The sequence below is a fragment of the Vitis vinifera genome, chromosome 15 (assembly GCF_030704535.1).
Source record: "Vitis vinifera cultivar Pinot Noir 40024 chromosome 15, ASM3070453v1".
Classification (NCBI taxonomy): Eukaryota; Viridiplantae; Streptophyta; class Magnoliopsida; order Vitales; family Vitaceae; genus Vitis; species Vitis vinifera.
Window position 1 is genome coordinate 19,599,108 of NC_081819.1, and position 10,573 is coordinate 19,609,680.

At 38.2% G+C, this 10,573-nt stretch overlaps 2 protein-coding genes across 2 annotated transcripts; both read right to left on the reverse strand.

Annotated features, from left to right (window-relative positions):
• Positions 1–1,731: 1,731 nt before the first annotated feature.
• Positions 1,732–5,215, reverse strand: LOC100245405 (soluble inorganic pyrophosphatase-like). Its single transcript, XM_002268253.4, has 9 exons — positions 4,894–5,215; positions 3,725–3,880; positions 3,604–3,632; positions 3,249–3,314; positions 2,926–3,033; positions 2,639–2,704; positions 2,427–2,547; positions 2,233–2,314; positions 1,732–2,100 (listed from the first exon to the last, which is right to left on the reverse strand). The coding sequence occupies exons 2-9, from the start codon at positions 3,876–3,878 to the stop codon at positions 2,058–2,060; spliced, it is 669 nt and encodes a 222-aa protein (XP_002268289.1). The 5' UTR covers positions 3,879–3,880; positions 4,894–5,215; the 3' UTR covers positions 1,732–2,057.
• A 78-nt stretch (positions 5,216–5,293) lies between these two features.
• Positions 5,294–9,304, reverse strand: LOC100262540 (probably inactive receptor-like protein kinase At2g46850). The gene is made up of 3 exons (XM_010663219.3): positions 8,028–9,304; positions 6,912–6,995; positions 5,294–6,655 (listed from the first exon to the last, which is right to left on the reverse strand). The coding sequence occupies exons 1-3, from the start codon at positions 8,812–8,814 to the stop codon at positions 5,592–5,594; spliced, it is 1,935 nt and encodes a 644-aa protein (XP_010661521.1). The 5' UTR covers positions 8,815–9,304; the 3' UTR covers positions 5,294–5,591.
• Positions 9,305–10,573: the final 1,269 nt, after the last annotated feature.

Below are 10,573 nucleotides of genomic sequence, written 5' to 3' on the forward strand. Positions count from 1 at the left end.
GTGGTGTGGGGGTGTGGAAAGAGATTTTAAAGGAAGCCGGTTGGTGCTGGGACAAAATGGGGTTCAAGGTGGGGAAAGGTAATAAAATCAGCTTCTGGACTGATGTGTGGTGCAGGGATTCAGCGCTGTCACAAAGGTTCCCGCATCTCTATATCTTGGCAGCCAACAGAAATGCAAAGATTGAAGAGCTGTGGGACCAGAATGTTGGGGAAGGAGGCTGGAATCTGCGTTTTATAAGAGATTTCAATGATTGGGAGGTGGTGTTGGTAGGTGAGTTGCTCCAAGCGTTGAGAGGTGCTAGGATTTCTTGGGAGGATGACTCTGTTTTTTGGAAAGGAGGGGGAAGTGGGCAGTTTAGAGTGAAAGAAGCGTACAGCTGGTTGGATAGGCTTATGGATGTCAATTTTCCGAAAAACAAGATTTGGGTGGGTAGAGTCCCAACTAAAATCATGTTCTTCACGTGGGAAGCGACTTGGGGAAAGATCTTGACTCTTGATAGGCTCCAAAAAAGAGGTTGGTAGCTCCCGAATAGGTGTTTTTTGTGTGCTTGCGAAGCGGAAAGCGTGGATCACTTACTTATTCATTGTACAGTGGCTAGAGAGCTCTGGGATTTAGTGTTGGGATTAGTTGGGGTCAAGTGGGTGTTCCCTAAAACTGTAAAGGAGGTCTTGTATAGTTGGGGGGGTTCTTTTGTGGAGAAAAAAAAGAAAAAATTCTAGAGTTCCATTCCATTATTCATTTTTTGGATGGTTTGGAAGGAAAGGAATAGATTAGCCTTTAGGGGTGGGTGGGGGGTCTTAGCAATTCAGAGGTTCAAATATTCTTTTGTTTGTTATATCTGGGGTTGTGCTAAATTGTATATGGAAGAGAAGCCGCTTTCCCTTTTAGATTTCCTGGAGTGGGTTGCCTCCAGTTGAGGGGTGGTTTGTTTTTTGGTTTTTGCTTGTTTTTGGCCTTTGCGGCCTGGTATACGTCCTGTATACGTTGGGGTTTTAGCCTCTTTAATGAATTGTGTTTACTTATAAAAAAAAAAAATATATTCTTGAAATTTTATCAATAAGCATATTAGATGTTCTCATTTCAATTATGATATGATTCTCATGGATCTCTCACTCACTAATTACGCTTTGCAAGTAACATGCACCCTTCTTATTTTGTGAGGAACACACATGAAATTATTTTTAAAAATATACAATTGCAAAGTCTCTCTACATCTTTACCCTTGTTTTCTATCAATATATTTAGTTTGTACACGAATCAATAGGTTGGGAGCAAATTGATGTCTTTTTCCTAGACCATTCAACCGCCCTATTAATAGACAAGCCAATAAAGATGGAACAAAAAGAAAGTATGACATTCAATAACTTTTATGTTTTACAATATGGCACTGGTTTATGATAATATAAGTAAGAAATGATGGAGTTGAGGAGAGTAAGAATGTTTTAAAGATGCACAAGGGACAAACAGAAAGGAAAACATTGAAGTATAAAGTGGTATGTTACCCTACTTAAAACATCAGCTACAATAGTGAAATTAAAACTTTGGTTTCCCTAACCCCACCCTTTCGCATATCCATTCACTAAGTCCTCAAAACTAGCCGATTATGCATGACATCTGAGATGCAGACATCCTTACAACAGAAGGAATTCTGTCCCCTACGTAGAACTGGTTTCTATCTATTCATTATCACAATAAGCATTGTCATTTAATTCAATTGGGATGAAACATAACTGAATCAATTTAACACATTCAAGTCTTAGGATTTCAATCAAGCACACTGGTACAACTTGAACTGGATGAGTCCAATAGCTTTAGAAGCCTGAGGAACTTTTTTACCCTTGAACAAAGGGATTAATGTGATACACAGATACTTAAAAAAAAAATCCCTGGATTATAATTCTAATAAATTCCATCAATCATTATCTCTCACAGGATTATTGAACCCAACCAGCATGACTGATTACCCAAAAGTTCCAAGAAGTAATGGGTGAAAATTTTTCATAAGTTTTGCTGACAAAACAGCATATTGGGATAAAAGAAATATTTGGCTTATGTGCCTAGCGCCTCAGGGTTTGCATAATGTATTCAGCATAAAGGTCCCTGCAGCAAATTGATTAAAAAACTTGTAAGATTGGGACAAGTCTTGTGGTAGAAACTAGAAAGTAGTTGGGATTGTGTTAATATGGAGGATTAAGATTTTAGGGTTGCTCAAGAGTCTTTTGGCTGACTTACATTGAGTACTGGATGGCTTCAACAGCAGTGGTTGACGGGAGGAAATCATTAACTGCAACCTCTTTGTTCTCATTTTTCTTATCTGTGATCTGTTAAGAAATCGATATCCCTAACCCTGTGACTCAACCTCAAAAATTAATATGGAAGGTAAAGGTATGACAATGAGTTACAAGTTGTAAGACTCAAAAGGATACATTCTTCAAAGAAACGTCGGATCTCAGCAAGGCGATGAGGGGCCAGCTCTTTGATGTCAGTGTAATGCCTATACTCAGGATCATCAGCGCAAACTGCAATGATCTTATCATCTTTCTCTCCCTGGTTTGAAATGACAAACAAATTTTTACTTAAAATACATCAATGGAAAGCAATGCCAAAGGTTCAAAATGCTTTAGAGCACTGACAGTACCTGATCAATCATGGGCATTAATCCAATGGCTCTAGCTCGCAGGAAACAACCAGGAAGGACTGGCTCCTATTCAAAATGCTAATTGAGGTCAGCATGTATTTTCGATCTTTCTTGACATGCAACAAGCATGCCATGATTAGATGCAACACATGTTATGAAAAGAAAAATGAGCCTTATTGTTCCACAAATAATTCAAGAAGTTTGTTAATTTCACAATATGTTCCATCACCAGTTCACTGAATCAGATGAACAAGTTTCCCTGTTGAATAAATGAATTCTTAAATTACCTGCATGAGGATTAAGACATCCATTGGGTCATTGTCTTCACATAATGTGCGAGGGATGAAACCATAGTTATGAGGGTAGACCACTGACGAATATAAAATTCGATCAACCTAAACAGTTATTTAAGCACAAGGAACAATCAGTATAAGATTAAAAATATTTAAAATCTAAAGTAATAAATTGGAAGGACAGTACTTCTAAGGGATAGAAGCCCGTCTACAATAACCATTTCAAAGAAAATATTCTGTGAGATAGGAGTAGCAGTTCCCATTTTCGAATCATCCATTATATATACATGCCAAAAACAGCTGGAATTCAATCTTACCTTAATCAGACCTGTCTTCTTGTCAAGTTCATATTTGACCTTACTTCCTTTTGTTATCTCAACAACCTGTACCATAAGAACATAAAGTTCAAGAAGCAGAAGCCCTAACTAGATATCAGATTCAAGCATTCAAGTTTGAACTAGGAAATGACTGCTGAAAAAGAGATTCCAATTGGATTATTTACATCCAAGTGCTTTAAAATGTTCCTTCTTTCTGCCTCTCAACTGTAAGATTTGATTGTAACAAATTGTTTCATTTGGCATATATGCATGATCCAACTAAATATTATATTCTGGCTCAAGAAAAATGTATTTTTTTTTCACTTGTTAAAGTAGTAGGAGTCTAGAGTCATACACAGTTGAAAATCTGGGGTGCTCCTGGTCCTGCATACAAGATTGCGCAACATGATTAATTTCCATATTTATTTATATGCAAAATGAACTCTGAATAATAAATGTTATTATTTTATAGATACCAATCTCAAGATCATGCCAAGGATGTGCAGCAACAGATCTCCTTGACAGGGATGAGAGGATCCTCTCATTCAGACGGGGAACTGAGTGTTGTTGCAGTTGAGTTTCTTGAACATGTGTTTCTTGAGCCTCATGTTTGTTCACTTGATCACTCATCTCTAATCAGATCAAGAAGAATTATTACATGCATTTATGGTAAAAAGATGGCAAACAGTTGATAAAATAGTTACGCTCATACTGGGTCAGTATGTATTTCTCTTGAAAGTCTAATTTCATAAGCACCTATAGAATGTGAAGAAGATATTGACATAGAATTGGAAAAAGAAGAAGATCGCTAGAGTATCTACTGGAAGATTCAAAATGACTGAAGTTTTCAGGCAATTCTCTGATAGTAAGTCCACATCCCAGGCAAAATCCCAATTGATGGGCCAGTGAGTTTTCCCAGGTTTTACTCACATATTTGTCTATTTGATTTATCTAACAAATTTTCAAACGCTTATCAGTTTATACACAAATAGCTAGTGAACAGCAAAGATTTGGAATTTATGCAGAGAAATTGAGACAAAAAGCAGGGGACACCAGGGTGGTGTCTTGAGATTTGGTTGGTAAAAAAACTGGGGAAGAAGAAAACAAATTCAAAATTTTAAATCTTTTGCTTCTAAGTTGTTTGGATGCCCAGAAAAGGTATTCCAAAACTAATGCAAACCAATGTATAGACTTATCTATATGGAAATCGAAGTTCTGGGAATGGGGTCTCATTTGCCAGATTCTACATTTTACTTCGATTTATGCTGCTAACATTTTCCTAGCAATCCAACTGTAGCAACCCTACTTTTAAGATGGCACCAAAATAGGGGCCACCAACCCCCCGCCATCAAAAAGAACTTAAATGAAATTTTACAAAAACCCCTTTCACATCACAGGGGGAAAACTCTTGGGTCGGCCCCAATCCCGTTGTATATCAACTAAAATCCAAACTTGGAAGTTTTGATCCATTCTAATGATACTTAGGGTTTTAGATCACGGGTCTATTACAGGCAAATGGGGTCGCTTTAAATCTACGCCACATGAAGATTACATTCCTAATATGAAAGGATTACTATCTATCTATATGGATGTAGAAGAGTCAATGAGCATGAGTCTGATAACCAAATAAATGAGAAAAACATACCTGGGATCCTGGGATTGAAGAAGAAGAGGAAGAAGTTGAAGAGGACTGGTTAGAGAGAGGCAAGCAAACAGGTGCTGGTCAATTCTTGGAGGCACTAAAGTCCAACTGCACCCTATTAGTAATGGCCGCAGAGGAGAGGAAAAAGAGGGTAGGTGTCATCTCCACGTGGATTGCTGAACTTCCAAAATTGATTCCTATTTTATTTATAGAAAATGTGATTTCATTTTTTTTTTTTTTTTAACTCATGGGTCACGGTCTACTGCGATAAATGAAATTCTCCCGAGTGGTTTAGCACAACTTCCACCCCTCCAATGGTTGGCCTCAACTACTCTATATTTAATTGATTTCAGACAACAATATGATATCTGACATCCAGAAAGGGGGGGGGTGGGGGTCCAATAGAACTCCACCATTTGGAAATTGAACAGTATTTAATCATACAAGTGGGGCTGGTTTTTGATTTTCTGACTAGACAAGGCTTCCATGATATTATATTTATTGTTAGTGTAATGTGTGTTCATTGAGATGCTTTAATGCCCAGAAAATAACACATACAATTACATACATAGGACCAGATCAGCAGCATTTGGATCCTAAGAGGCACTGGCTGAGAGCCTGAGGATTTCCTTCTTCCACTGAAATGGGCCAAATTTGGTGAGTTGTAGGGATCTTATATGATCAGCAAGAACAATTCAAGGCTAAATGGAGTCAGGAGACATTGATATCATCTGAAGGAGGCTTGAGTTGGAAAATGTTTCCTCCAATGCGGGACCCCTCTTACTACACCCATCCATGCTCTCTTTCATCATGTGTACCAGCTCCCTTGTGACATCCATCATACCTAGTTTTCCATCCCCACCAAACAAGAGGCACCTTGTAGCCAGGTCTGCAACTACCTCTATCTGCTCTCTGCGGAATGGTGGCTGTTCATGGTAGTAAAGAACTGGGTCTACAATCTCCTCCAGCTTTCCACTCCCTATTTTTTGCAAAGCTACTGTTGGTGGGTCCAAGACTCTGGATCCTGCAATGATTTCCAAAAGGACTACTCCAAGGTTGTAAACGTCATTTCTATGAAAACATGAACCTCCAGAGTTGTGATAGGATTGAGTTCCATCCCCAAGGGCAGAGCTCAGTAGCCCAAATCCAGCAATTTTGATTGAAAAGTCATGGTCCAGGAAGATGCAACCTGATTTGAGATCATGATGGAAGATGGGAGGAGAGATCTCATGCTGCAAGAAGGAAAGAATGCTGGCGGTTTCAGCTGCAATTTTCAGTCTCTTGTACCAGTCAAGACACAGATTTTTCCCTCTGCTTTGATGCAGGTGCTCCTCCAGGGTGCCATTTGCAGGATACTCATAGACCACCAGTGCGGTGTAACCAGAGTCGATACAGCATCCAAGGAGGCGAGCCATGTTCCTATGTAGAACTGCAGATAAAACCTCCACCCGGGATAAAACCTGAATGAGGTCTCTTTCATTCCCACACTGAACCTTGTGCACAGCAACATGGGATCCATCCCCAAGGACCCCAGAATACAATGTTCCATTACTGCTATCTACAAGCTTTTGGCCATCTTCAAATCCTCGTGTGGCTTCTTCTAGCTCATGAAAAGTAAACAACTGAGTCCTACAAGCTTTCCGGAATGAGATGGTGCTCTGATAGTGGGCCTGATCAGGATCAAATGTCCCCGACTTAACATGCCGTTTGAATAGACAAAAGAGTCCAATCAAGGAGGCAATGATGAAAACCGGAGCGAGAACTCCTGCATGTTTCAGACGCCACCACATCATTCTTGCAACAACAAGAAAACATTAAAGGGATTCATGATCAATACTGCCATTTATCTGAAAAATATGATGCTATGATTAACTGCATAAGTCACTAAAAGGGATTCTAAAAGCCCAGATGCATACTTATGATTGAACAGATATGGAAATTGTGTTTTGTGGTAACCAAAGTCTTCAGACTAGCATGCATATGAAAATTGGAAATAAAGGGTCAATCTTGTGCTCGCGTACCAGCTAGAATTACTACTTTCTTTTCATTACGTCTTTCGGTGTTACAGTCCTTGCCATTTGCTTCCCTTCCATCCTTGATGCAGGCTGTAAAAGATTGTTCAGTATGTGAGGAGAAGTTCTAATTTTAAGTATGAAGAATGAATCAGGGATGTTCATATATGTATACAAGTACCCGGTATCCTAGCATTTTTGTTTAACACCACCAATGAGACAAAAAGGAGAGAATGATGTAATGACTTCACCTGTCCAAGTGATAATCTCCCAAGGAAGCTTGGTGTTATAAATCTGAACCATTACACCAAAAGCCTAAGGACTGATGCAAGGCATCATTGAGCCCTAAATCCCTTTAGGATCTGCTAATAATCCTCTGGTGTTGTAACAGACCATCACTCTTCTGAGGTTCATGTTCTTGATAGCTCTCACTCTACGTGGGCCTTCTAGCTAGACATTTTCAATATGGCTCTTAATCTGAATGCAGGTACCCCTTTTCTCTATGCTTTTGAGATGGCTCTACTCTGCCCTAAGCAATCAATACCATGAATTGAATTTGAGACAGTTTTAACTCTGTAGTAAATGTTGTGAACCTTGACCAATACATAGTTTTAACTCAAGGCCCTGTAACCTATAGTTTAGCACAAGAGTTGGGAGTCCAACACCTCATCAGTGGAATGGATGCTCATGCAGCAATTGATCTAGAAGAATATGATTGCTTAGGCCTTATAACACCTGATTGCCATTGACATAGAATGTTAGGTCTATCAAGAAACAACATGACCATGAAAAAGGCCTAGTTGATGAACAAAATAAGCTATTCATGGGCAATTTGACAATCATTACTAATAGGCTAAAATGACTATTGCAGGAAGATTAGACCAACAAGGAGTGATGGCTCAACATGAACACTGTATAATGGCAGGAAAGAATATGGGTCGAGGCTATGATGTAAGTGATGATAGCAAAAAAGATTCATTTCAAGGTATATAATTGGCGAAGAGGAGTAAAGCACATGAGGAGAAGGGGGGAAACTACTGTTACAAATCAAACATCCAACAGAGTACTGTTGGGAAGTATGAATAGCACTATTACTGATGTGGAAAATGTGGGAAAACAACTCACATTTGGAGCATCCGAGTCCATGTGCAAAGCCATCCCCCACAAAGCCATCCCGGCACATGCACCTTATCCCTTGTTGGACGCTTGTAGCATTGACCATGAAGGCATTTATAGCACAGACTCCCTGAGATGAGTTCTTGGGCACAGCCCATTCCAATTTAACCCCACGCTTCCCTTGATTGGTGCCCGGTTGAAGAAGCCAACAAGAGAATCCCCTGCACCCAAACTGGGAAAACACTGAAAACCCATTTCCAGTTTGCCAAACACCGCCATCTGAGAGTGCGTAGCAGCAGGCAGGGGAAGTCCTACTACTGTCATTGCCATTGCCATTGGAATCACAAGCAGGCATGACATTGATCTCGCAATCAGCTCTGCACAGGGAAGAATCCTCGCAGTCGTACAAGCCAATGAAATTGTCAATAGAGATGCCAAAGTGGTCATTTCCCGAGAAACGAAATGAATTCAAATCGTTATACTGACGACAAGAAGTGGCGCCCGGAAAATCAACCAAGATGCCATCTGAGAAGAACTGGAGGACCCGGTAAGAGTTGGAGGCAATGTTGAGGAAAAGGGTGGTGGAGTTGACGCAAGAGAGACGGAATGCATAGCTGGAAGGCCATGCAGGGGAATTAGAAGAGCTGTTGAGGTGAAAAGGGAATGCGATATGAATGCTCCCACATTTGTCATTGCGCTCATTTGAAACTGAACCACTCAGTTTCAGTCGAGGAAGAGAATGAGAGGCACCAAGTGTAAAGAAGAAGAAGGAGAAAAAAAAGAGAAGAGGGGACATTGAACATGGGGGGAAGGGTGTCAGGTGTGAGCAGTATGGAGAGAGCAGAGGAAGTAAGGAGGAGGGGGAGAGGATGATAAATACTTAGAATGGATTTGTGGAAAGTGGTGAGTTAGAAGGCTCATGGGGGGACTGAGGAGCTTTAGAAGTTGGAGAAGGGAAGACGATTGGTCTGGGCAATGGGGTACACCAATGGTGGCATGTGGGGCTGTGCCGCTGAGAGACCGTGGCGTGTCGGCGAATCAAGTACCTTGTGCCTCAATGCCAATGCTTTCTTCACTTTGCCCTCCTCTCTCTCTCTCTCTCTCTCTCTCTCTCTCTGGCTCTCTCAGCTTTTATAAGCATATTCAGCTTTCGAGATTTGAGAATTTCGGAATGTCAGATCCAAATTCATTCCCAACCCCCAATGCTCCATTGCCAATTAACCATGGACTCATGGGGTGGGTGTCGTCCTCCACCTATTAACCTTCAACTACGTGCCATGACATTTGAAACTGAAGGCAGAGATATGAATATCTCAAAGGGAAAGTCTAATCCATCCAATGCTACCTCCCCAGCTTTCACATAAAGAAAACAACTAGGTATCAAATGAGATTTCCATACAATGAACTGAAACATACACTACCATAAAAGTTAACAAAAGTATTTTTGATATTAATAGTCTTTAGTCTTTACTTATATTACTCAGATTTTTTTTTTCATGCCATAAGAAGTTACTTTTTGACACAACAAAACAAACCTCTTCTGGAAATTGGGGCCTTCTTTCCCGGGATGGATTTGTAAGCTAACTTTCTTTTTTTCTTACTTTTTATGTCTTTTATCACCACAAGTATCTTTTGATTTTACTTGTTCCTCGATCAGTGGTCGAATTTTTATTTTAGTCATAATTTTTAGGGATAATTTTATTTTGGACCTAATTGGATCTAAAAATTAAGTTTTAATTCATATAAGTGACATAATAGATGAGAATGATATAAAATATGAAAAGACCAATACACTTTTCAAAATTATTTTCTACCAATAAACTTTTTTATCTTAATTTTTTTTTGAATAATTATTCTGAAAATTTATTATTTTTAGGAAAGTAATTTTTTTAAAAATATATTCTAAAAATATATCATTTAAAAAAAATAAATGTGATATATTTTTAGTTATTTTCTATATACACAATTTTAAAAGTATATATTTTTCAAGATGTTTGATTTTTAAATAATAATAATAATATATTTTTACTTTTTTGGAAAAGGATGTATTTTTTTTTCCAAATCATTAAATTATACTAAATTTTATTGAGTTTATAAAAAGAATAAAATTTAAATTAATACTTTTCTACTCTTTTTTTTCATAATAAGTAAAGGTCATTTATGAAATAATAAAAAATTCATATCTTTTTTCTCAATTTTCATACTTTCTTTGGGTCTTGAACTTAAATGGAGAACTTATATGAACCAAAATTTAATTTTTGAACTCAATTAAATCTAAAACACAATTATCCCTAATTTTAAAGGATAATATCGAAATCCTTTGTAGAATCATAAACTCTTCGAACACAATTAAAAAAAATATATAAAAACTTTTATTGAATTTAAAAATTCTTTCACTTCTCAAAAACCGAATGAAATGGACTCCAAGCTTAAAACTTAAATGTCATAAAGATTTATTAAATCTAAAAGCTTTTGACATTTAAGTATCACTTATCACTTAATAAATAGATTTAAAAAAAAAAAGGAATGATAGTGATAGGAGGACTACTATTTTT

Coding starts and splice junctions, on each gene's coding strand:
- LOC100262540 (XM_010663219.3), bottom strand. CDS start 8,814: ATGTCCCCTCTTCTCTTTTTTTTCTCCTTCTTCTTCTTTACACTTGGT. Junction 6,996..8,027: donor TGGACTCGGATGCTCCAAAT/GTGAGTTGTTTT, acceptor AATCTTTTACAG/CCTGCATCAAGGATGGAAGG. Junction 6,656..6,911: donor GAAAGTAGTAATTCTAGCTG/GTACGCGAGCAC, acceptor TGAAACATGCAG/GAGTTCTCGCTCCGGTTTTC.
- LOC100245405 (XM_002268253.4), bottom strand. CDS start 3,878: ATGAGTGATCAAGTGAACAAACATGAGGCTCAAGAAACACATGTTCAA. Junction 3,633..3,724: donor TTGGCATGATCTTGAGATTG/GTATCTATAAAA, acceptor TCTTGTATGCAG/GACCAGGAGCACCCCAGATT. Junction 2,101..2,232: donor GAAGCCATCCAGTACTCAAT/GTAAGTCAGCCA, acceptor AATTTGCTGCAG/GGACCTTTATGCTGAATACA.